Source organism: Ranitomeya variabilis, chromosome 8, assembly GCF_051348905.1.
Source record: "Ranitomeya variabilis isolate aRanVar5 chromosome 8, aRanVar5.hap1, whole genome shotgun sequence".
NCBI classification, from domain to species: domain Eukaryota; kingdom Metazoa; phylum Chordata; class Amphibia; order Anura; family Dendrobatidae; genus Ranitomeya; species Ranitomeya variabilis.
In genome coordinates, this window is record NC_135239.1 from 208,022,319 (window position 1) to 208,049,479 (window position 27,161).

The 27,161-nt window shown below is 46.5% G+C and overlaps 1 protein-coding gene across 5 annotated transcripts in view; it reads left to right on the forward strand.

Annotated features, from left to right (window-relative positions):
- PLXNA1 (plexin A1) overlaps window positions 1-27,161 on the forward strand; it is a 297,155-nt gene that overhangs the window by 175,093 nt on the left and 94,901 nt on the right. For all 5 annotated transcript variants that reach the window (XM_077276604.1, XM_077276608.1, XM_077276605.1 and 2 more), the window contains exons 5-9: window positions 8,716-8,816; window positions 10,759-10,882; window positions 11,041-11,194; window positions 13,380-13,479; window positions 24,128-24,242. In XM_077276604.1, coding sequence (XP_077132719.1) covers window positions 8,716-8,816; window positions 10,759-10,882; window positions 11,041-11,194; window positions 13,380-13,479; window positions 24,128-24,242 — 594 coding nt within the window. The remainder of the gene's footprint in view (window positions 1-8,715; window positions 8,817-10,758; window positions 10,883-11,040; window positions 11,195-13,379; window positions 13,480-24,127; window positions 24,243-27,161) is intronic.

Below are 27,161 nucleotides of genomic sequence, written 5' to 3' on the forward strand. Positions count from 1 at the left end.
CACTGGTTGTTCGCAGCCGGCCATGTAGTATATAGCACAGCCACGGAGTATATAGCACAGCCCACGGAGTATATAGCACCGCCCACGGAATATATAGCACAGCCCACGGAGTATATAGCGCAGCCCACGGAGTATATAGCGCAGCCCACGGAGTATAAAGCACAGCCACGTAGTATATAGCGCAGCCCACGGAGTATATAGCGCAGCCCACGGAGTATATAGCGCAGCCCACGGAGTATATAGCGCAGCCCACGGAGTATATAGCGCAGCCCACGGAGTATATAGCGCAGCCCACGGAGTATATAGCGCAGCCCACGGAGTATATAGCGCAGCCCACGGAGTATATAGCGCAGCCCACGGAGTATATAGCGCAGCCCACGGAGTATATAGCGCAGCCCACGGAGTATATAGCGCAGCCCACGGAGTATATAGCGCAGCCCACGGAGTATATAGCGCAGCCCACGGAGTATATAGCGCAGCCCACGGAGTATATAGCACAGGCCACGCAGTATATAGCTCAGCCCACGTAGTATATAGCTCAGCCCACGCAGTATATAGCTCAGCCCACGCAGTATATAGCACAGCCCACGTAGTAAATAGCACAGCCCACGTAGTAAATAGCACAGCCCACGTAGTAAATAGCACAGCCCACGTAGTATATTGCACAGCCCACGTAGTATATTGCACAGCCCAAGCAGTATATAGCAATGTGGGCATCATATCCCTGTTAAAAAAAAAAAAAAAAAAAAGAAAAAGAATTAAAATAAAAATGGTGATATACTCACCTTGCGTTGGCCCCGGATCCAGGCGAAGCGGTTACCGACGCTCCTCGCGCGCTCTGGTCCCAAGAGTGCATTGTGGTCTCGCGAGATGATGATGTAGCTGTCTTGCGAGACCGCTACGTTGTCATCTCGCGAGACCGCAATGCATGGAGCGTTCACCAGAGCGTCGCGAGGAGCGGGAAAGGCCGGCTCTGGATCCGAGGGGCCGACGGACGGTGAGTATATAACGATTTTTTTTTATTATTATTATTTTTAACATTAGATCTTTTAACTATTGATGCGGAATGGGCAGCATCAATAGTTAAAAGTTGGTCACACAGGGTTTATAGCAGCAGTAACGGAGTGCATTACCCGCGACATAACGCGGTCCGTTACCGCTGCCATTAACCCTGTGTGAGCGCTGACTGGAGGGGAGTACGGAGCGGGCACGGACTGTGGGGAGGAAGGAGCGGCCATTTTGCCGCCGGACTGTGCCCGTTGCTGATTGGTCGTGGCCGTTTTGCCGTGACCAATCATCGACTTGGATTTCAATGACAGACAGAGGCCGTGACCAATGAATATCCGTGACAGACAGAAAGACAGACAGAGGGAGAGACAGAAAGACTGAAGTGACCCTTAGACAATTATATAGTGGATATATATATGTGTGTGTTTGTGTGTTTGTGTGTTTGTGTGTTTGTGTGTTTGTGTGTGTGTGTGTGTGTGTGTGTGTGTGTGTGTGTGTGTGTGTGTATGTGTGTGTATATATATATATATATATATATATATATATATATATATATATATATATATATATATATATATATATATATGTGCATAACCAAATATACCGTAGTTAATTTGGTTAATGTATAATTGATACTCTGCACCATATTTATATCTCTTATATTTTTCTTTCTTTTTTCTTCTCTTCTGATTATATTCTATTTTTGTTAATATTTTTCTATTTGACCACTAGGGACAAATTTCCAGCAATAATTAGTATTCTGCTCCTTTTTATATATTTTTTTTTCTTATATTTGTTTTTTGTGGAGCTATTTATTTATTTTTTTGTGTATATGTATATAATAAATGACATTTCTCTCCTCCATCCCCGTAAAATGAGTTTGTAATTGTTTTCTGTTAAATATGCATTTATTACACGTACATATTGCTTTGGAGAAGCCACTTTTGCATAATTACCCCTTTTCGTTTGTAGTTTTAATTTGCTGTGAAACGCCATTAACAGCATGGAGAGAGGAAAAACATCTCCTAGCAAATAAATCCCCACCACCTACATCTCAGAAAAAAATATATTCAGTGACCAGATAATGGAGGGGAGGGGGTGATAATAACTTCAAAGAATTTCTACAAATCCCTGATGCTTATTCCTAAACTCCAATGAATATTAATTTTTTAGTTTTACCTTGCAAATAGTCTTTTACTTATGGCTGCGACCTAAACAGACCGTCACCGTGTAGTCCTGTGCTTTATTTCATTAATGACTATGATAAATCATGTCATGGAATGGGACATTTTTGACTGATCTTACACAGGGACAAATGAGAATCGCCCTTGGTACCAGTATACCTGTTTATATCTGTATAGCATTATTTTTGACATTTAACTATCAACTATCTAAAAGTGCTTCCATCCTCATGTACAAACTGACAATGGTTGTCGGTGTGAATCACGTCGCAGGACCAGGTCCATCAGCTGTGTTAGGGATCCGTGGCCACTGGGCTAAACACTGCTTTTTGGTCCAAGAGTGCGAGCTTCGAATCCGGTACAGTGACCTTGATATCTCTCCCTAATTTTGCTTCTGAGTCCTCGCATCATTTTCCATCCACTTCTCCCTTAAACTTGAAGTAAGCCAGCATCTCTTTGCATCAATCCTAATCTCACAAATAAACTCCTCTAAAATTCCTTATCTCCCTTGGAGAACCGCTTGGAAAGGGACCAAATCTGTCAGATTAGGACATGGATGCGCTTGGAATGGTCCCAACAGCAAACCTGCTTATTGTTGAAGCTTCTCGTTGTTCAGATGCTTCTCATGCCTTAGATCTTCTTGATCTGGACCAAAATTCCAAAGAATTTCATTTTTTTTTTTTTTAAACGAAAAAGATTGATGTTGGTAATGTGCCCTTTTCTTGGCTCTGTCTGTTGCTTTTGGAGGTACATTGGTAAAAAAAAAACAAAAAAAAACCATCTGAATATAGAATGAGCCACTGAATGCTCACGACCTTGGCCTGTAGATCAGAGGGCAGCATTGGTGGTCTCATCTCTTCACCATGCTGAAACCCTAACGTCAAAAGCAACTTTAATTTAGAGGAACCTGCACTGAAGGACACTATAATTTGGCTCAGTACAACATCGATATGGAGATTTTCCAACAAAAGCACAAAACCTTCTACAAAAATAGTGTTGAATGAGGTCGTACATTGAGCCGTTGTCCTACTGATGTTCTGAAGTCATCTTACCGTGGCTGCCCTTGTCTAAATTTATGAAACGTTTTCCAGGTACTCTCTGCAATGAGGTGTACTTTGTGGAGCTTTTTCCAACATGTCCCTGGTTACCATGGCTGGCGTTTGTTCTTGCGATTTCCATCAAACTTGGTTGATTCCACCGAACATCTGGATAAGCCAATGGTGTAATGTTTATAGGGGTCTCCTGACTCCTCACCCACAGATGATGTCTGGAGAAAGAAGGATCTGTCATGTTGGGTTTCCTAAGTGAGTCAAGAGAGCGATCTTGTTGGTTTAACGGTCAGTCAACCCCTATCTTGTTGGCATGGAGGGACCCTTACGCTGCCTGCAGAGACTATTTCGGCAATGACCAGCACACTCTCTCGTCACCCTCAATAAAACTTCTATGTGGGCTTTAGGTAAGTAAATGCAAATATCCACTTATGCGTTTTGACGTTTGGCACTCCTCATTTCAACATTCTGGAACTTTTAAATGAAAGCATGAATGAAATGTGAGCATGGAGATTTTCCAACAACACGGCTGGAGTCTTCATTCCTTTTGCACAGATCAGACTAAACGGCCTCCGAGGATGATTTCGGAAATGACCAGCATTTTCTCATGTTACCCGGAATATAGCTTCTATACTGGACTTAAGGCATAGAAAGCAAGGTCTCATGGATTTCAAGCTACTTCACTCTTATCATATGATCTCAGCCCAAAACGTGTGAACCGATCTTTGCGGTTTGTTTTTTTTAATAGCTCAAAGCCCAATGAAGTATCTTAAAGCTCCTGGTGTAAAAGAGTCTTTTGGGTCACTTTGGGCACTAACACCAGTGCTAGTGCCGCAACTCTTTCTTCTGGAGTAGGTAGCTTTTCATTAACGGCAAAAAATTTTTTTGATTCAACACCCTGCATTCAGTAATAAGTAGGCCATTGCTTCGTAGTTTGCTCCTTTCTTGTTCATCCCTTGCTGTGCCCCCTGCAGATGATGACTTCTAAATGGAGTTAAATCTATCACCTACTTCCGATGTCGCCCATATTATTAATAGTCCGCTTTATTTTCTCCATTTAACACTCCCTGTATCCCAATCAGCAGCTCCATCTTCCCTTTTGTCTTGTTCTTGCGCTCAGGTGATGCGCACCCGGACCAGGTGGTGGTGGTGGGAGGCATGTCCTTCACATGATGGATGATCTAACCTACTTTTGTGGACCAGTGATGCATTGAAGTTGCTTTATCTGGTGAGGTTGGGCGTCCAGCTGTGCGTTCTATTCTTGTAAGCCTCATGCTCTGGTAAATTGTCCTTCTAATGCCCGGCTATAATGACCTCATATTTCATTTCCCGATGGGTAGAAGTCCATGTTCTGCTAATGCCCTGACATGCACGGGAGCCTTGTATGACTCAATGGGGTCACACATCTTTTCTATCTTCCCATTCGACTCATAATTCTCATTTTGCATTCAGGCTACGTGAGAAATATTCTGTTCGGGAAGTCGACGTAGACCACCTATGGCGGGTCGCTTCAATGTTTTAATTCCAAAAAGCTTGCCTAGAGCTTCATATTTAAGAGGAACCAGCTAAATTAACAAGCAAGTCCATGTGGAATCTAATTACCTAGCAGCCGGCAGGCAAGTATTAATAAATTTCAGAAGTGCCATTGACGGGCGGTGTATCGGAGGAACGCATCTGCGACACAACCTTTTTGGTTCCTTAGGAGTTAGGGGAAGAAACAGAGCCTCGAAAGGAAAGGGAAAAAAAAACCTCTGCATTTGGTTATTGTTTCCTGGGTTTATGGCTGGAGCTGGAGGGAGTGTTCTTCTATCACAGAACACACTGATACATTCCAGATTTAATGTAGCGTTTCATGAAATCTCAGGGAGCAGTGTAAACCAATATTGTTTAGGAGGTTTAGTGTTTTTCTTCTGCTTTTGCTGGTATTGGGTGTTTTATGGGACAAGCCCTGGGTATGTTTAGGGACAAATGCAGAGATATTTGGATGTCATTAATTGGGATTTTGTGGGGGAAGCGGTACTTCGAGATCCAAAAAGTGGTGTGAATGCTCAGTAGCGGCTTTTTGGTTTTGTCGACCCACCTGCCACCGCTGGAGGTGAGCAAAAACATTCAGTTCTCCTCTTACCAGGCCCTTGCCACGTTGTGTTGTTGCATGAGGTCCAGTCACTAGGCTTGAAGCGCTCAATATGGCCATGCGGAGAATTGCTGGTGCAAAAGGAAAAGCTAAACATTTTCTCGACTTTTGTACACTTTTGAATCTTCGAGTAGCTCTGACAAGTCTACTAAATTAAGCTTTCATCCAGTACAGTCCTCCATGGCAGCCAGACCCTAGTCCAGATCCTTTTCTCATCTCTACCGATCACCTATTCTAATGTTTGAAATACTTGTATTCTTTATGAAATAATAATGCTGGATCCTCTTGTCTTGGAACTCTGGCTTAAAGGAGAATCTGCACAACTTGATATATTCCTTTATTGCTTAGAACTTGGTTTTATTGGGCCACTGCTTTTTCCTTAGAGGATGCCTACAAATACCATATTATAGACTATCTAACTTGCAGTACCTCTTTTCGCCACTATGACTTATCATAGATGTCCACGCAACAGCGCCCCCAGATTCTGTCAAAGAAGCTGTGAAATGACAAATCCATCTGTTAATGAACTTTACAAACTCTGTGGAGTAAATGGTCTCTACAGTGAGGTGTCTGCATGACTTCTGTAGGTTTGTAGGTTGCTGTCCAAGAAAATTAAAGGCGTTTTGAAGGTTGGATCTGCACACATCTACCTTAAATGTCACCCTCAGGAATTAATGCGCCTGGATCTGAAGAGCAAAACGTACAGGCAAGACACCTCAGACATTGCATCTCTTGTGAAATTTCCTAGTCTCCATGCAAATGTAATCAGAGAACGTTCCTGATCACGGCGATGAGTGGAGCTCCGATCTGCTATCTTAGCAATGTTTTGGCTAAGTATCTTCTTTCACTTGTTCTTCAGGCTCCTGAATGCGAACTATTTGCAGATTCAGGTTGGGCTGATATTTTATTTTAACCCACAGGGAGCCTTATATGGGGTTATCAGTTTCATACCATAAGTCCTGAAATGCTGTAAACAGCGGCTTTAAAGTAAGTTTATTGCAGAAAATATCCCTTTTATCATTCTTTGCTCTCTTGGAGCTGCTGCGGGCAAGTTCTGATCACAATTGGTCTACTTCTCCCTCTGGCAGTTGACCTTACATTCCCTTTTTCCACTATGGAAGGAATCTTCTCAGCTGCCATATTACTGCATACACGCTACTCCTTCCCCGACAAGCAGGCAAGAAGTTATGTCTATTAGCTGAACAGAGACCTGGCTATAGGGAGAATGACTGAGCATGTGTGTCCAGCTCATTAGATGGACGTGCCCGTCACTATACACTGTGAACACCAGGTGGTGCCATACGATGTTATGTTCACCTTTCCCAAGCTCCTAACTGTGCACTTAGCCTTTAATTAGTCGTGTGGGGTCTAGACCCCAAGTGCAAGTATGGAAGGCAGGCAGTTGTCCGTTTTGGTAGCTTGCTAGTTCGGGCACCGCTCCCTCCGCAGTGCATTGCGAGATGTGGTGTCATCTACATGTGACGCAGCGAGGTGCATGACTTATTGTGTAAGTATTTTGATGTTACTTTTGGAAAACCCCGATTTCTTCGCTGCAGTTGGTTAAAAAAAATAAAAAAAAAATCCTGTTCTTTATTTAGCCCCCCTGTGTCCTGCCTGAATCTCTGCTGCTGGTGTCTAGTTCTGTCGGCAGCGCTGACGTCCTATCGATAGTGCTGCAGCCAATAAATGATTTCAGCAGCGCGTGCCATCACTTCAGGAAGAGCTGCTGAGCTCAGTTATTGGCTGCAGCGTTGTGACGTCAGTGCTGCCAGTGTGAGATCAGTCGTGCAGCCAATAACCGACACCGGGACATGGCCCTGGATTAGAGAGAGGGGGATAAGTAAAGCCCAGTTGTTGTTTTGTTTTTCTTTTTTTAAACAGATTGCATCTGGGGATAAGGGTTTTTCAAAGCTGTAACACTTCATATAAAACTGAGATTTTGCCGGTCCTCATGGGCGGGACTTTAAATTTAATGACCTTCCCTCCCGGATCCTACATTAATAATAACGCACTGTTTCTCTTAGAAGATTCTAGAACTTGGGGACATTAAGTGTCACCCTTTTAGGAAACAACACTAGCTGTCATTTTTGGCCATCTCCAAACTTCTCCAATCTAAATCTGCACGGCCGTGCAGCAAAAGCTCCCAGTTTTCATGACTTTGGGACGTTGTACATTCAGGAGATTTGGGAAGGGTGGTAACTACCACTTATAGTCCGATGGTTTCTTCGACCCCATGCTTCATTGATGTCTGACGTTGAAAGGGTTGCCTGGCTTAGCAAAACATTCAGAGAAAGCACCACCTCTGACCATTGGTTGTTCATGGCATTGCAAGTCAGCCCCTTTAAAACGAATGGTTCTGAGCTGCAAGACCAGGCACATCCTGCAGATTCTGAAAGAAAACCGCCATGTTTTTTTTTGTCCTGACTAATGCTCTTAGGTAGTGCGTCCCTTTAATTCTGCATAGAATTAGATTCTGCTTTATTGCAGTCATTTTGGAAGCCGCTGTAATATTTTAGTGCAGGGTATTGCTGCCTTTTTGTTATGTAGATGTGATGTGCTAATTGTCGTCTGACCGGCAGAAAGATTAATGAATTACAAAAGCAAAAAAATCCGCAGAGATGGAAATGATCTCGAATCTGAAAGCCCATAAAACAATCATAAACCGCGTAATGTTCATAAATTGTCCATCATTTGTCCACTCCACGTGGCGCCGGCCGTTTCTATGCAGCATTGGCAGAACTGTGAATATTCTGCAGCGTCTACGATGGATTTTCTGATCAATCACTTCATAATGCCGCATTTTATTCCACCCATCTCGTACCAGATGTGGCCACACGGGGGTTGGACAAGCCGTTGTTGTACCTCGCATAGGGGTACCCATCTTTTCCAGACTAGGGAATGGTCGATCGTTCTAGTTTTCCTCCTTTTCCGTAGCACTTCATTCTGGGAAAGATGGGTGCAAATCTCTGCTTACAATAGAAGGTATTTGTGGTCACCCAGTTTTTCCAGTGTCAAATATGAATTTCAGAGGTTTTCTGCTGACACTAGGAAAGCTGGGTGATCACCCATATGGCTTAGGTTGTAGCTCCCATAGGAGCTGACGCCCATTTTTCCCAGTTGCAAATCTGAGCTCTCTAGAGGATTCTGCCTTTCATATGCTTGGGAAAAATAAAGACAATCAGTATGACTGCACTTTTTTCCATACTTTGTGGAAGGAAATGAGTGATCCTTCACTGTAAAGCAAGGTGAAGAGAGCTGTAATAACGCAGGGATGCAGTTAAATGTGTTTGTCCTGATGCTCTGTGATGTGATTTGTGTTTTTTTTTCTTTTTCCTCCCCCCAGGTCACCCGTGTGCCAGTTGAGAGTTGTGAGCAGTACCAGAGCTGTGACACCTGCCTGGGCTCCCGGGACCCCCACTGCGGATGGTGTGTGCTCCACAATACGTAAGTTTCCCGGGGGACTTCTCAGACGCCTGCGTACCCTGCTGCCTCATGACAGCCCCTCTCAGTCTTCAGCTTTAAATAGCACCAGTCTATTCCCCCCTGAGCAGCCACAGGCTGCGCCCGGACCCTGGAGACGCCGGCAGAGCGAGGCACGGTAATTTAGGCCAGGTGCATGCAGGACAGCGCCGGCATCCTTCATAGATGCAGATTGCTGCTGTAGGACAAGGAGAAAGACTTAGAGAGAACTGTCACCATTTTTCTTTCCCTTCTCTGCGATGCTGGTGGAGGGGGAGAGAAACTCTCCCAATTTTATAGGACTACACCCCAAATCTTTACCGGCTGCCAGTGCAAATTACTGCTGAGGAACTAAGGAGTCGCCACCTGCTGGTCATTTACTGCTTTTTAACCTTAAAGGGGATGTGTGCTCACTAATTTTGACTAGCCACCAAACAGTCTTGTGCTCTGGGACTACAACTCCCAGCAAGCCTGTCAGGGTCGCTTCATAGCGTCATTATTGCACCAGTTTTCCATGTTCTGCACTGTACCGTATGGTTAATACCAGAGAGCAATAGCTTGCATCCAGCTTTAGATGTTAGGCCTGCTTCGTCATTCCATAGTGATTCCTATATAGTAAATATATATCTGGTTTGCATGCTGGGAGTTGTAGTTTATGTCCACAAGTTCTGGAGTCCCGGTACGTATCCTCTAGCAGTCCCGTTTTGTATTCGGCGGGTATCGCTGTCATCTGCTCGCCGGTGACCCGTCATCCAGGGGGGACTTCAGCTGACTGCGGCGTCCATTGACACAATGTCAATACGCTCTCAGGTTAAGAGTCGGTGGCGAGTTTTGTTTTCCCATCGACCCTGCCAAGTACACGATGCGTGCAGCATTACAGGAGCGCGGAGCTGTAATCCCTCTACAGCTGGGATTACCGGCCGACATGTGAAGAAAATGGAATGAAGAGCTCTGCAACCTTCTTCTAATGTACTTTGCATCAATTCGGACCTTTGTCGAGATCTCTGCTTGCTGTCAGTGAATTCACACTGATTTACAACCTGAGGCTGATTTGTCTTTCTCTGCGGCGTAGCTGCAGCGCTCGTTACAGTGCATCACTGATTGCGGACATCCACATTAAGCAACGCATGATAATAATAATAATCTTTATATAGTGCCAACATATTCCGCAGCGCTTTACATGCATGCTTTTGCTCTTTTCTTTCTAACGTATTTTCCAGCATTGAGCTTTTTGTTAGTGACTTTTGCAGTGTTGATTTTAGGCATCCTGCCTTATACTCCGGTCGCATCCAGAGCTGCAGACAAAATTCTGTTATTCTATGACGAGCCTTCCATAGCAGGTAATAAATGAGCTGTGAGGCCACATATCTTGGGGAGGAGTGCGGATAAACTGGGAGAATTATAAATGCAGCTCTGGAAGTGAATGGAGTAGGAGGCAGTCATGAAGAAGTTGGGTATTTTCAGCATTTTTGTTGAATCTCGGCCACCAGTTGGGTTCGGTTGGGGGTTGTCATCCTTCCTCCGCTCTGAGTGACGGCTGGACAGGTTTGGCAGCTACTGGACTTGTAATTCCCCAATGTATTGAGCTGCCAGGCTCTCGCCAACAAGCCGCACTTCACGTGTCCAGACTGGCAGAGCGCGGCCGTTGCAGCCGCCGGATGCCCGGGACAGGAGAGCTGTCAGTCTGCAGCACTAATTCCGGCGGCGTCCCCCGCTCTTTGCTGTCACGGCTCCCGCCGAGCGCCTGTTTGATGGAAGAGATTCTCACCTTGGCCGGAGCCGTCTCACCTTTAAGTCCCCGACCGGAGAACAAATTAAACTGAAACGCAGTCACTCAGCGCGAGGAGAGGGCGGATTTATTTCTGAATTTTTCGATTTGCATGGTCGGGATGAAACAACGTCTAAATACCCATTCTATACATTGCAGATGTTCTCGGAAGGACAAGTGTGAGCGTGCCGACGAGCTCCACCGCTTCACGACTGACCAACGCCAGTGCGTCCAACTGACCGTGTACCCCAAGAACATCTCCGTTACTCTGTCCGAAGTCCCGGTTAGTCATAGAAAGTTCTATAGATCTATGTAGACATAATCTGTTGGTTTGTCTCATATCTGTCTCCTTATGTATCTGTATAATATCTATATCTTATTATATTTATGTCATATCTGCATGTCGTGATCTGCCATTATTTTATTGCCGTGTGCTTGCAGATGGTTCTCCAGGCCTGGAACGTCCCTGACCTCTCTGCTGGGGTGAACTGCTCCTTTGAGGATTTCACAGAGATGGAAGGACACTTAGAGGGAGAGAAGATTTACTGCACGTCTCCCAGCGCCAAGGACGTCATCCCCATCACACGGGGCCAGGGTAAGCGCCATGGACCGGCCCAAAACGTCACATCACATTGGGCAGGACCGGCCGACAACGTCACATCACATTGGGCAGTCACGCTGATGAAGTCAGAAGGCTCACGTGTGTCTGTATATTATATATATAATCTGAGACTCTGGCTTTGGGGCTGCAATGTATAAACATCATGTTAGGAGCGGAGCATCAACCCATATGATGCCAGGACTCTACAGACCCCGTGACTCGCACCTCTGTTGTGTCTCGGTGTCTATACGTAGCCTTCAGTGCTGCATTGCTTTATGTCAGATAGTTTGATCAAGCAAAAACTATTGATTTACTAAGATGCAACACAATTCATGATGCTGTAGTATTTCGTCACATTTTTTAGAATTTAGAATGCAGCTTTGGGTGTAACTAGGGTATAAGTAACAATATAACGATCCAGTTCTGAGCTCTGTTTATGGCCAGTACTCATGGGTGAGTGGGTGGTTGTCGAAATTGCAGCGCCCGTCAGAGATGGGGTCATGAGACACAGCGTGAGCAGCCACGGGCATCAGAGCCTCTCGGCCAAGGGACGGGGGGAGCGATGTTTTCTGGGCTTTAATAAATAGCACTAACAAAAGCCCGTAGTCTGGCTGAGAACGCCTCCTCCGCTCTCACCGCTTTCCCTTAATTCTGCCTTAAAGAGCCGGCTTTTGTTGGAGAACAGAAGCCGCCTCTGTTTTTCAATATGTCCCCCCATCCCCTATCCTTCCTCTAAGTCTCCAGTTTAACCGTTCCGCTACATGTTGTGCTGCGATGTTGCAAATACATCTCCCTTATTCTTACTGCTACACATGGGTCACCTCCACATTAGGGCCCTCCAGCTGCAAAACTACAACTCCAAGCATGTGCAGGCAACTGTTGGCTCAAAGGACATGCTGAGAGTTGTAACTTAGCAGCAGTTTGGAGAAAACCGACCTAAAAATTGGTCAAAATTATGTATAGTTGAGAACATGGCGGAATACCCCATTAAAAAAAATAAAGAAGAGTGGTGACCTGATCTCTAAAAACTCAGCTGATCCAGAGAATGAATTCAGCACTGCGGCCCTGTTGCTGAACTCAGCGCTGCGGCCCCCGTTGCTGAACTCGGCGCTGCAGCCCCCGTTGCTGAACTCGGCGCTGCGGCCCCCGTTGCTGAACTCGGCGCTGCGGCCCCCGTTGCTGAACTCGGCGCTGCGGCCCCCGTTGCTGAACTCGGCGCTGCGGCCCCCGTTGCTGAACTCGGCGCTGCGGCCCCCGTTGCTGAACTCGGCGCTGCGGCCCCCGTTGCTGAACTCGGCGCTGCGGCCCCCGTTGCTGAACTCGGCGCTGCGGCCCTGTTGCTGATCTCGGCGCTATGGCCCCGTTGCTGATCTCTGCTTCGGCCCCATTGCTGAACTCAGCGCTGCAGCCCTGTTGCTGATCTCGGCGCTGCGGCCCCGTTGCTGATCTCGGCGCTACGGCCCCATTGCTGATCTCGGCGCTGCGGCCCCGTTGCTGAACTTGGCGCTGCGGCCCCGTTGCTGAACTTGGCGCTGCGGCCCCGTTGCTGAACTTGGCGCTGCGGCCCCGTTGCTGAACTTGGCGCTGCGGCCCCGTTGCTGAACTTGGCGCTGCGGCCCCGTTGCTGAACTTGGCGCTGCGGCCCCGTTGCTGATCTCAGCATCGCGGCGCGGTCCTCTTGCTGATCTCGGCGCTGCGGCCCCGTTGCTGATCTCGGCTTCGGCCCCATTGCTGAACTCGGCGCTGCGGCCCCGTTGCTGATCTCGGCCTTACGGCCCCTTTACGGTTTTCCCTGCTCAGCAGCACCCCCAGCATCCCGCCAGGTTGTGCGTCTGTGGGGGTCAAACCTCCGATATCTGCACTGAGTTGGTTTTGCTGCCTATTAACTGTTATTAAAGCATTGAGTCCGCGCTGTGACCTCTGTTCCTAGAGATCAAACCACTATGAACATAAAATAATGGCCTCCTAGAAATATTCTGTCACCTTTATGGTAAAGGAGTACCCCCTTTAAATTAAAGTATTCCTTTCCTTGAGGGTGTCCTTAAAGCGACAGCCGTTCAGTCCTCATCTTGCACCATGTACAGCATCATCTTGCACCATGTACCCCCTCGTTCTTGATGTTGCGACCTGTACGACTCGGTCAATGTGATATTTTTTATTTATTTATTTTTATTTGCAGGTGACAAGAGAGTGGTGAAACTTTACCTAAAGTCCAAAGAAAGCGGGAAGAAGTTTGCGAGCGTGGACTTTGTCTTCTACAACTGCAGCGTGCACCAATCGTAAGCAATTCCTCCAGCTAAAATCTGGTTGCATTTTTACAGGCTCAATGTCCTTTTAAATCCGTTTAGCCCAACCCAATCCGAGGGGGTGTGTACACTTCTGCAACCATCATTATTGCAATAGTGCATCTAATATAATTTTAGTTCCATATCGCCAGCTTACTCTAATAGTTTTGCACTAATGCTGACTGTGCACAGCTTCTGCACCACTGATGTGTCTCCATGACTACGGACTGCAAACTAACCTTGACGGCAGGAACTGACTACCCACAGCTGTTGTAACCATGGTGATACATAGGTCTGCATGGGAGCTGTATACAGAAAACGGTAAGAGGTTTTTCATCAAGACCTTTTGCGAAGGTGATTCACTTGTTTACTTAAGATGCATTGGAATAAAAAGCAAACCCTTTATATAAAGAAAAAGAAATTAGTGACACCTAGTGAGCAAAATGGATGAAAAAGTCCCAAATCTGATCTTCATTATAGAAGATAGGGAATGTTCAGTTAATTAGGTTCCTTTTACTCCAGATTTTTAGTCGTCAGCTGGAGCTGTCAGGGCATGCTGGGAGTTGTAGTTGAGGCTTGCAGACCGCCGCTCATGTACCGTATGTAGATAGGAGATGCTTCCCTCCTCTCTGGCCATATGATGGTCACATGGGGGAGGGGAGGGCCGACTCTTTTTTCGGTGGGTGCACTCTTCGTGCCTCCAGTGTCCATTTATGGTGTAATGAAACATGCCAGGGTGATGTTTAGATAAAGGATCCGGCGGTGGCTCTGGGGCCCGGCGAGCCGCTGCTCCTTTATAAACATGGATATTCTGCATTCAGCTTTTTTTTCTTTTATTAGGGACTCGCTAATGGAAAGTTTCCTGCGCTCGCCGCCTTTGGATGCTGCTTGTAAAGGAAATGCTAGCTGCAGGCGAATCTGTTTTGCGGGAATCGGCAAGGTTTTTATTTTTTTGTAGCGCGGCCTTTGATAGATCCCGTACTGTTCACCTGACAGTGTAGCTGCCTTTTAAGTGGGGATCTTTCTCAGACGGTGCGACCCCGGGGAGTCTATCAAGCGAGCCCCGTCTGCCTCCTGTTAACTCTTTCTGGCTTGCGTTACTTTTCCGACATATATTAAAGAAATCTTTATTTCATGGCATCTTTTATTAAGTTAAACTTTAAAACGGAGAAAAGCAGCTCTGGCGCCGCTTATCCTACGGACATGAACATTGCGCCAGCTTATTGCATGTTTGTGGCCGGCTTCAGGTTGTGACTCCATATCGTAGATACTTGACAAGTACAGGTTGCCTCACTTGACTCCCACAAGTCCAAGATGTCAAAACAAGGTCCACGCCGGGGCCTGATATTTCACCAGATGACTATTATACTAGTTTTGGCCTCCCTCCCATGAGAACACAATGATAGGCGACTGCAGCTTAGTTGCAGTGTCAGATGGAGGCTGTAGTAGTCGAAAATCCACTTTCTGCCTCCTCAGAAGCTTGTTCTCTGCCCATCCACCTTCCTTTACACTGCAGGCCGGCTTCTCAATGTTGCAAACACCATGCGAATAGAATGATGCTGCGATTCCTCCTGCCCATGGAAGGTAATGATCTACGTAAGGCGGTTCCTTATGTTAACCTCTAGGGTTCTACGTTAATTGGCTAGGACTTCCATTATGCACCTATGCCATTGCCCATGGTGCCACCACAAGTTCAGCTGCGGAGCCCTCCCTAACTCACCAGAGAGTGACGGCTCGGCGCAGTCTTTAAATTAATATCCGCCGCCGAAATCAAACTGAATAAATTTGCATAAAGCGCACGCCAATTAACGTGTTTGTAGGTAAAGCTAAAGGCTTCTCATTACCAAAACGAGGGGCGAAGAAGTTGCTGGAGACCTGGAAATGAATTTCTTTTTTTTGCAAGCAGCTTAATTAAATATTTCCTCAATGTTGTCGTGTTTGTGAAGATTTTTTTTTTTCTACATTTTTCGACGGATTTATGTTTAATGGGCGCGGCGGCACATCACGCTGGCGGGGGATCTCGGGGCTCTAGAAACGCTCCTCCGCAGAGAGACCGTCCTACCTTGACATATGGAAGTGTAACTCGAAGAGGGAATTGGAAAAGATCCCTTGCATTCCAAATCTTTGTGTACGAGCGGAATGCAGATTCCATCTTTAACTATTCTTGGATTGGGATTGTTTCTTTTTTTTCTTTCACGGTTTGGATGGTTCTGTAAACGCTTTTTCCTTCTGATGTAAAGGAATCACTGGTGGATTTGACTTTATATTTCTTCTCCTCTATCTGCATTTTTTGTGTTTTTTTTTTCTCTCCACGTAGCGATGATCGCCAGGATTGGGATATTACTGCAGGAAATGATCGTGTCCGTCTTTCCTTCTCTGATGTATCTGCAGTCGGCGGCGGTTCTGTCACAGGGACAAGGAAAGAATGAAGGGGGCTCTGTGCTAAATCAATGCTCCAGACCCCTAGTGATATATCATCACTATCTAAGCTGATAATACCACTTTAAGATTCTCGAAGGGGAGCTCCACTTTTGGACATCATTTTGTATTTGCTGATGGCAAATATTTCCATTTTTCTGAATTAAAATTAATTTCTTTTAACTCGGAACATTAAAAAAATTAAACTTGTTGACCAAAAAAGAGCAAACCTGTACAATACTCAAGAGCTGCAATCTATATTCTACTAGCTGTTATTGAGAATGATCAGCAAGGTGATTGTGAAATACAACACTAGCAGCTTAGATAGGTGCAAGCAGCAAATACAACATTTCACAGACTGTAGATCACCAGAGCAGGACTGTACACACTGAACTAAAAGGGAATATTAATATTTCAGCTTTGAAGCCTGCAGAATAGTGAGTGCGGCTCTGGGCTATAATACAGGATGTAACTCAGGATCAGTAATGTAATGTATGTACACAGTGACTGCACCAGCAGAATAGTGAGTGCAGCTCTGGAGTATAATACAGGATGTTACTCAGGATCAGTAATGTAATGTATGTACACAGTGACTGCACCAGCAGAATAGTGAGTGCAGCTCTGGAGTATAATACAGGATGTAACTCAGGATCAGTAATGTAATGTATGTACACAGTGACTGCACCAGCAGAATAGTGAGTACAGCTCTGGAGTATAATACAGGATGTAACTCAGGATCAGTAATGTATGTACACAGTGACTGCACCAGCAGAATAGTGAGTTTAGCTCTGAAGTATAATACAGGATGTAACTCGGGATCAGTAATGTATGTACACAGTGACTGCACCAGCAGAATAGTGAGTGCAGCTCTGGGGTATAATACAGGATGTAACTCAGGATCAGTAATGTATGTACACACTGACTGCACCAGCAGAATAGTGAGTGCAGCTCTGGAGTATAATACAGGATGTAACTCAGGATCAGTAATGTAATGTATGTACACAGTGACTGCACCAACAGAATAGTGAGCGTGGCTCTGAAGTATAATACAGGATGTAACTCAGGATCAGTAATGTAATGTATGTACATAGTGACTGCACCAGCAGAATAGTGAGTTTAGCTCTGGAGTATAATACAGGATGTAACTCAGGATCAGTAATGTATGTACACAGTGACTGCACCAGCAGAATAGTGAGTTTAGCTCTGGAGTATAATACAGGATGTAACTCAGGATCAGTAATGTATGTACACAGTGACTGCACCAGCAGAATAGTGAGTGCAGCTCTGGAGTATAATACAGGATGTAACTCAGGATCAGTAATGTATGTACACAGTGACTGAACCAGCAGAATAGTGAGTGCAGCTCTGGAGTATAATACAGGATGTAACTCGGGATCAGTAATGTAATGTATGTATACAGTGACTGCACCAGGAGAATAGTGAGTGCAGCTCTGGAGTATAATACAGGATGTAAATCGGGATCAGTAATGTAATGTATGTACACAGTGACTGCACCAGCAGAATAGTGAGTGCAGCTCTGGAGTATAATACAGGATGTAAATCGGGATCAGTAATGTATGTACACAGTGACTGCACCAGCAGAATAGTGAGTGCAGCTCTGGAGTATAATACAGGATGTAACTCAGGATCAGTAATGTAATAATTGTACACAGTGAATGCACCAGCAGAATAGTGAGTGCAGCTCTGGAGTATAATACTGGATGTAAATCGGGATCAGTATTGTAATGTATGTACACAGTGACTGCACCAGCAGAATAGTGAGTGCAGCTCTGGAGTATAATACTGGATGTAACTCAGGATCAGTAATGTAATGTATGTACACAGTGACTGCACCAGCAGAATAGTGAGTGCAGCTCTGGGGTATCATACAGGATGTAACTCAGGATCAGTAATGTAATGTATGTACACCGTGACTACCAGCAGAATAGTGAGTGCAGCTCTGGAGAATAATACAGGATAAGTAATGCATGTATGTTCTTACGCTTGTTGTGATCATTGCACAATGATCGTTTGTTCTAGATGGGACCGCGGGTCCTATGACGATGTGCGTGTCGGAGTATGTAAATGACCTTACTAATCTGATTATCATTTATTATCCAAGATTGCATGGACAGAACATAGGGAAACACTTGTCCAGACAGAAGATGACTCTCTCTATTCTGGAGCCCATGGGTCATAGTTGAAAGGTCATGGTTGCAGGACAGAGTCTTGCAGTGACTGGTAATAATTAGCATACATCCATGGCTCCCTGCGGTTTGTAAAATATTTGCGCCCCGATCTTATCTGCTTTGGGTAGGAAGTCTGACCCTCACATGCTGCGGAGATGAATGGTGGATATTATGACATCACGGAGTGTGAAATCCTCGGATATCATCTGCTAAGAGGCTGAGCGTCTTATTGAATGGTTATGCTGATTTTCTCGGCTCTAATCTTTTCTGGCCTCAGAGTAAAAGATCAATACAGAATTTTATTTCAGCGTTTAATAGAGGAAAGCCTATTATAGATATGATGATTTCGGCACCGATCACCACGCATTTTGCAGTGTGCGGCTTGATACTGAGATTGTTTCACTGGCTGCTGCTTTCAGTTGGGATTTTGCATTTGCGGTTCCATTTTTATGCCTGACTTTCAATAATATGTTACTGGTTTTGGTCTTAAAATAAGAGCATCTATATCTTTAAAAAACCATCAGGCCCTAAGGCATCACTTATTTGGCCTTAAGCAGTAAAGGCTCAATCCCACCTAAACCTTCAGCACTTATCATTTGACCCTTGGGACACACTGCTCACCATTGGCTCCTCTGGTTACCAAAATGTGTTGGCGTCTATTAGGGCAGAAAATCAACACGTTATGGTGGGTTATGATTGCAAACCGAACTTCACACACAATTCAAGTTTTTTTTTTAAAGGGAATGTCCCCTTTAATTGCTAAAAAAGATAATGTAGAATGTATGGACTAAATAATTCAACAGCACAATAGTGAGCGCAGCTCTGGAGTATAATACTGGATGTAACTCAGGATCAGTAATGTATGTACACAGTGACTGCACCAGCAGAATAGTGAGTGCAGCTCTGGATTATAATACAGGATGTAACTCAGGATCAGTAATGTATGTACACAGTGACTGCACCAGCAGAATAGTGAGTGCAGCTCTGGGGTATAATACAGGATGTAACTCAGGATCAGTAATGTAATGTTTGTACACAGTGACTGCACCAGCAGAATAGTGAGTGCAGCTCTGGAGTATAATGCAGGATGTAACTCAGGATCAGTAATGTAATGTATGTACACTGTGACTGCACCAGCAGAATAGTGAGTGCAGCTCTGGGGTATAATACAGGATGTAACTCAGGATCAGTAATGTAATGTATGTACACAGTGACTGCACCAGCAGAATAGTGAGTGCAGCTCTGGGGTATAATACAGGATGTAACTCAGGATCAGTAATGTAATGTTTGTACACAGTGACTGCACCAGCAGAATAGTGAGTGCAGCTCTGGAGTATAATGCAGGATGTAACTCAGGATCAGTAATGTAATGTATGTACACTGTGACTGCACCAGCAGAATAGTGAGTGCAGCTCTGGGGTATTATACAGGATGTAACTCAGGATCAGTAATGTAATGTATGTACACAGTGACTGCACCAGCAGAATAGTGAGTGCAGCTCTGGGGTATTATACAGGATGTAACTCAGGATCAATAATGTAAGAATAATAATTTTATTTATATAGCGCCAACATATTCTGCAGCACTTTACGTTTTAGAGGGGACTTGTACAGACAAAAGACATTACAGAATAACAACCAGATAAATCAGCAGATACTGAGAAGAGCGAGGGCCCCACTGCTTACATTTTATGAGGAAATGGGGGGGGATAAGAAAGGTGGATGGTAACAATTGCTTTCATTGTATGGTGCCATCAATATAATAGGGTGTTCATGTAATGCTGCATGAACCAGTAACCAACCAGTATGTGTAAGAGCACAGACACAGAGGGCTGTTAAATGCATAAAGGGTGTGAGGATAGATGACACGAGGGTCCTGGTTTTGAAGAAAAATGTATATGGGGAAAACAGTTAGATAAATATTAGTTAGATAAATGTGTTGAGGCGGTTGGCCAGTCTAAAGAAATGTGTTTTCAGGCACGCTTAAAACTGTGGGCATTGGGGATTAATTGAATTATCCTGGGTAGTGCATTCCAAAGAAATGGCGCAGCACCCAAGAAATCTTGGAGAAGGGAGGTTCGGATTATTGAGGATGTAAATCATAGGTCATTAGCAGAACGGAGGGAGCAGATGTAGGGTGCTGCTGAACTGTGGAGCGCTTTGTGGGTGAGAGTGATAAGTTTATATTGAATTCTGGAGTGGATGGGTAACCAGTGCAATGACTGGCACAGGATAGAGGCATCAGTGTAACGGATGTAGTGTATATACACAGTGACTGCACCAGCAGAATAGTGAGTTCGTGAGTTCAGCTCTTGGGTGTTGGCTGCGGGGCTCTTTTAGCTTTCATTTGCCCCGATTGGCATTCGGCAGTAGTTTGGGTCTGTGTTAAGTAATATATTAAGATTTTTCCACTATAAACATAAAATAACTGAAGCATTAAAGGAAAGTAACACTTCCCCTCTGTGAGTTCAGGATTCTTCTGCTCGTGACGTCGGCTCATTGACTTTTCATGGCGCTGTAGTGTTGCTGTTCTTCGCTCGCTCTCTGGGACGGGTTTGGGTCTTACGCACGGGTGAAATACTTCATTACCTGGAAGATAAATGAATATGAACTCGGGTTATCAGGCTAATTGCTTATTATTGTTAGCAGCCACGCATGTTAATAGACGCCAAGAATCCGCTTTATTAAAGAGCAGTATTTACAAATTGCTCTTAACACCTCGTTACCCAGAAGCCTGCAGGTCTGATGAGTCTTTGTGCCACGATCGGCTGCCCGTGATCACTGCAGAGCTGGGAATATTATCCTGCCCGGGCATGTTGGGAGTTGTAGTTTTACAATGGCTGGAGAGGCAGAGGTTGCAGTTCAAGCTACAGATGTATCCAAGTAATGCAGGCTGTATCACAGTGGGCCAGGTCAGCAGACAATGAGCTTAGATACACTCCTCAGCTGACGGGATATCATTTCATAAGCTTAGATATTTTGGATCAGGGGAAGGGGTATCGCATTTTATTGGCTTAAAGGGGCTCTGTCAGCATAGAATGACTGTTCAAACCAAGCACAGGTGCTTGATGATCCAGGGCGGGTCATAAAATTATCTATCTTCCCACCTGCTTGTTTGCCTTCCATCTCTGACCTTTTCTGCCACTTTGAAGCCAGAGCTGTCAATCAAGGAAGAGGGGGGGTGGAAATAGAGGTAAATCAAGATGGCGAGAAGATGTCTATAGATGACTGTCCCCGCTGTAAGCACCGAGCGGCAGGACTTCGTTTCAACAGTAATTCTCTGGGGACAGTCACTTTAAATACGTAGCCCAGCAGACATTATCATATATATAAACTTAGTTAATCCATTGTTAGAGTTGCTGTAGTTTGGCCTGTGGTTACATTGTTGCTGTACTTTGGTTGTAACATTGTTGCTATAGTTTGGCCGATTGTTATATGGTTTCTGATGTTTGGCCAGCGGTAACTTTGTTGCTGTACTTTGGTTGGTTGCAACGTTGTTGCTGTAGTATGGCCGCTTGTTGTGTTGTTGATGTACATTGGCCGGTCGTTGCAGTGTTGCTGTAGTTTGGCCTGTGGTTACATTGTTGCTGTACTTTAGTTGTAACATTGTTGCTGTAGTTTGGCCGATTGTCATATTGTTTATTTGGCCAGCGGTTACTTTGTTGCTGTACTTTAGTCAGTTGCAACGTTGTTGCTGTAGTTTGGTCACTAGTTGCATTGTTGCTGTACTTTGACCGGTTGTTATTTTGTTGCTGTAGTTGGAATGATTTGTTACATTGCTACAGTACTTTGGCCAGTTGTTAATTGTTGTATTATGGCTGATTGTTGGTGTTGCCGAGCTTTGGCTGATTGTTTTTTGTCCCTGTAATTAGATAGTTGTTGCAGAGGTGCCGTAGTTTAGCTGGATGTAAAGTTGTTGCTGTAGTTTGGATACTTTTGGCTTTGTTGACATAGTTTGAGCAGTTGTTGCGGGCTTTGGCTGGGTGCTGCGCTGGTGCCGCGCTTTGGCCGGGTGCTGCGGTGGTGCCGCACTTTGACCTGGTGCTGCACTGGTGCCGCGCTTTGGCCTGGTGCTGCGCTGGTGCCATGCTTTGGCCTGGTGCTGTGCTGGTGCCACGCTTTGGCCGGGTGCTGCGGTGGTGCCATGCTTTGGCCGAGTGCTGCGGTGGTGCCTCTCTTTGGCTGGGTGGTGCTGTGCTTTGGCTGGGTGCTGCGGTGGTGCTGTGCTTTGGCCGGGTGCTGCGATTATGCCGCGCTTTGGCCTGGTGCTGCGCTGGTGCCATGCTTTGGCCTGGTGCTGCGCTGGTGCCATGCTTTGGCCTGGTGCTGCGCTGGTGCCATGCTTTGGCCTGGTGCTGTGCTGGTGCCGCGCTTTGGCCGGGTGCTGCGGTGGTGCCGCACTTTGACCTGGTGCTGCACTGGTGCTGCGCTTTGGCCTGGTGCTGCGCTGGTGCCATGCTTTGGCCTGGTGCTGTGCTGGTGCCACGCTTTGGCCGAGTGCTGCGGTGGTGCCTCTCTTTGGCTGGGTGCTGCGGTGGTGCTGTGCTTTGGCTGGGTGCTGCGGTGGTGCTGTGCTTTGGCCGGGTGCTGCGATTATGCCGTGCTTTGGCCGGCTGCTGCGATTATGCCGCGCTTTGGCCGGCTGCTGCGATTATGCCGCGCTTTGGCTGTGTGCTGCGGTGGTGCTGGGCTTTGGCCGGGTGCTCTGGTGGTGCCGGGCTTTGGCCGGGTGCTGCGGTGGTGCCGTGCTTTGGCTGGGTGCTGCGGTGGTGCCGTGCTTTGGCTGGGTGCTGCGGCGGTGCCGTGCTTTGGCTGGGTGCTGCGGTGGTGCCGTGCTTTGGCTGGGTGCTGCGGTGGTGCCGTGCTTTGGCTGGGTGCTGCGGTGGTGCTGGGCTTTGGCTGGGTGCTGCGGTGGTGCCGTGCTTTGGCTGGGTGCTGCGGTGGTGCCGTGCTTTGGCTGGGTGCTGCGGTGGTGCCGTGCTTTGGCTGGGTGCTGCGGTGGTGCCGTGCTTTGGCTGGGTGCTGCGGTGGTGCTGGGCTTTGGCTGGGTGCTGCGGTGGTGCCGGGCTTTGGCTGAGTGCTGCGATGGTGCTGGGCTTTGGCCAGCTGATGCGGTCGTGCCAGGCTTTGTCCGGGTGCTGCGATTATGCCGCGCTTTGGCTGTGTGCTGCAGTGGTGCTTGGCTTTGGCCGGGTGCTGTGGTGGTGCCGTACTTTGGCTGGGTGCTGCGTTGCATTGTTGTATTTCTGCAGCTCATCAGTCGGCGGTGCAGTAAATCTCTTCTTTCCCGCTCTTATTCCGGGGTCTCTCAGTGGTCGGTCTGCACCCTCCACTCTCATGTGTCGGCTTCACTGAGCATCCATAGATTACGCTGTGCCATGGAAATATCCGCGGCACTAAATGCATCTCCTTATTAACTCTCCATTTACTTTGCCTAATAGCTACAACGTATTCGTTAAATGAACGCATTTACCAAATGTCAGGGCCGCTCATGTAAGGAGTCTCCAGTGTAAATAAAATTATATCCGCTTCTATTAAAATGACTAATGACATCTACATATTCAAATACCAGAACAGACGCCGCTCTGACGATATTAGTGAACTTATAGAAAATGAGCCGCTCCATGAGGGGTAGATCCTGGCATCATGGCACCCACTGTGTCTGTGGCGGTGCAGGGCTCCCAGTACATAAACCTCGCATGGACTGAGATAGCAGAAAAGACTGACCGTCGTCCGTCATCTGAACCCGTCCGTCACTTCACATCCGGCTGGTTGTGTTTACAATGCTGCAAAGTTTAATGACTTTCTGGGAAAGCTGAGTGACGACTTTATGGCCACCCAGCTTTTTTTTTATTTTTTTTATTTAGAGTCCTGAAGGGCAAATTTGTCTAATTATGTAATATGATATTGTGCAGGTGCTGAATCTTCCTGTATTACAACTCCCATCATGGCCAGGCATTGCACACGTTGGACCCTGAAGAGGGAATATCCGGTCCAGCTTTGTTCTCACTCTCTGAATATGTTTTTCTTTCCCAGATGCCTCTCCTGTGTGAATGGATCGTACCCGTGTCACTGGTGCAAGTATCGCCACGTGTGCACCCACAATGCAGCCGACTGCTCCTTCCTGGAGGGCCGAGTGAACATGTCCGAGGTAAGAAATCCGTCCTCACCGCGGTTAATCCTCCATCGAGTACACTTGTGTACATTCTGTTTTTAGGACGTAGACCCCCAGGATTCATAGTGAGCTGTGTCTAATGCGTGGGGGACATAGAAGTAACATGAAGAATAAGTGTCTGCCCTCTGTACCCTTCCCGATAACGCTCTCGCGCCCCCCCCCCTATGAAGCCTGCGTCCCTCCCGGCTGCTCTTCCTCCCATCTGCGGAGTATATAGGTCATCTCTATCCTGGGGTGGTTGGTTACATATATGGTGACTGACAGCTACAAGGAGCGGACGGTCGGAAGGGACGCACAGCTGTCCTTGATCGCTGCGAGTTTTTAACCTTTCCTCTTGTAGGAAGCCGATAGGGATGTTTGTGTGTTGGGGGGAGGTTGTCTCCTTTGATGTTGGGTGCGACCCCCTTTTTTTTTTTTTTTTTTCTTTTTTAGATGTAGAAGTGAATATCACTATTTGGGGTCCCGCAGATCTGTGTGTCTGCGGGGAGGAATTGCTTGTTTCAGGCTTATTGCTCACACACTGAGAGCTGCGTGATGATGGCGGAGTACACACAGCGGCTGCCGGACACTCCACATTGCCCTATCGCCGGGCTGTCCGGACTGCTCTGACAAAATACAAAACCTTCATGTGATCTTGACTTCTACGTGCACTTTTTTTGTCCACTTTCTTGTCTGGCCGATAAACCAACCACTGCCATTGTCGGCCATCTTGGCTTCTATGGCTATAACATTTTTGTCACTTGGTCACCCAATTTCCTTTTCCCATTTAACCCATGGCAGTAATGGCGCCTCCTCCATGCATCCTTCTCCCTGCATATGTGGACTTTGGGGACTTTGTCACCCACAAGAGAAAAAAACAATGTTCTGAACTTCCCCTCTGTCCTCCATTTTTTGGGCGCGTAACCAGACTTTGCTCTGTCACCAGCTGTAGCAGTAAACCCTCCTTAACACTTCAAATCTAGTATTGGCGGGCTTAAGTCTCACTCTGTCGCCAGCCCCTCTGCGTTATCTATGCAGCGCATGGAAGGGACCGTCTGAACCGCTGGGAAAAGAAGCTGCAATTCAGCAATGATTAATGATGTGTCCAGAGCCGATCCGGGGAAATATTTCCTGGTTGTATTCTCTGCCATTATTCCTCCCGTCTCCCTGACAGCCTCTTCCAGCGTCCGCAGATGACCAAATGTGCCGGTAATAAAGGATTCAGCATTCTGTGGACGAGACGAGGTCTGAAAGGCAAGTGCGGCCTGGTGTGATCCTCTGCATTGAGGGCGTGCTGCGGTGACGCCACGGTGTACGGCCTGCGGACTACGGCTCATCTCCAACCATGGGGGCAACTGGACATTCATCGTGAAGGGCGACATAGGAGGGTGATCCTGCCGCCTACGGACCCCACAATCCCTATTTCTGGAGGTGGATTAGTGCCACCTCTTCTCTACGTCTTCTCACTGTGACACGGCCCGTCATCTAACCCAGTGACTCTCCAGCTATGGCGAAACCACAGCTCCCAGCATGCCCTGCCAGTCGCTAGAGGTTCTGGTTATATCAGAGTTGTAGACCATTGATCTCGCCAATCTTGCTGGCTTTGGCCATGTCTCAGCTGCTCAGACTGTGTTATGCCCAACCATCACTGCTGACACTTGTAGTACCATGACTGCTGGGGACAGTCGTACTGCCCGTCAGGCCTAAAGGGCATTCATTCTTGAATAGTCTGAATGTGGCTGGATAAAGGGAGCATCCAGTAATAGGACGGCGCGTCAAAGCCTTCAGCCTAATTACTCGGCCCACGGTGCTCCTGCCGACATCATCTCCCCGCTGCGGAGAGCAGGAGGAAGGAGCCCGGGCCGGGGGAGGAAGGTGAGCACTAACTTCTGTCTTTCTGACTCGGCAGCCTTCTGTGGTGTCTGCAATTAAAAATGAATTATCGTTTAATAAAAAGTCTGATCTCGGAGGATTAGATGACTGCCCCCGACCGCAGCGACTGAAGGTGGCTTGTGAATAGAGGCCGGGTTCAGCGCAAGGTGACTGAAAAGTTATATTAAGTGGAGATGCTTAATGCGGAGATATTAGCTAGTCCTTGTCTCCTGCCGATCGCTTATTATGATTCCTCACCTCCATGTACCCCAACGCTGCCCCTCCCTCACCAAATCTGTAGTCAGGGAGGGTTCCTTAAGACAGTAAAGGTTCTTAAAGGAGTCCACGAGAATAATCCGGGATGTAACTCAGGATAGGTTTTGTTATATACAAACATAATGACTCCACCAGCAGAATAGTGAGTGCAGCTCTGGAGTATAATACAGGAGGTAACTCAGGATCAGTAATGTAATGTATGTACACAGTGACTGCACCAGCAGAATAGTGAGTGCAGCTCTGGGGTATAATACAGGATGTAACTCAGGATCAGTAATGTAATGTATGTGCACAGTGACTGCACCAGCAGAATAGTGAGTGCAGCTCTGGAGTATAATACAGGATGTAACTCAGGATCAGTAATGTAATGTATGTACACAGTGACTCCACCAGCAGAATAGTGAGTGCAGCTCTGGAGTATAATACAGGATGTAACTCAGGATCAGTAATGTAATGTATGTACACAGTGACTGCACCAGCAGAATAGTGAGTGCAGCTCTGGGGTATAATACAGGAGGTAACTCAGGATCAGTAATGTAATGTATGTACACAGTGACTGCACCAGCAGAATAGTGAGTGCAGCTCTGGGGCATAATACAGAATGTAACTCAGGATCAGTAATGTATGTACACAGTGACTGCACCAGCAGAATAGTGAGTGCAGCTCTGGGGCATAATACAGAATGCAACTCAGGATCAGTAATGTATGTACACAGTGACTGCACCAGCAGAATAGTGAGTGCAGCTCTGGAGTATAATACAGAATATA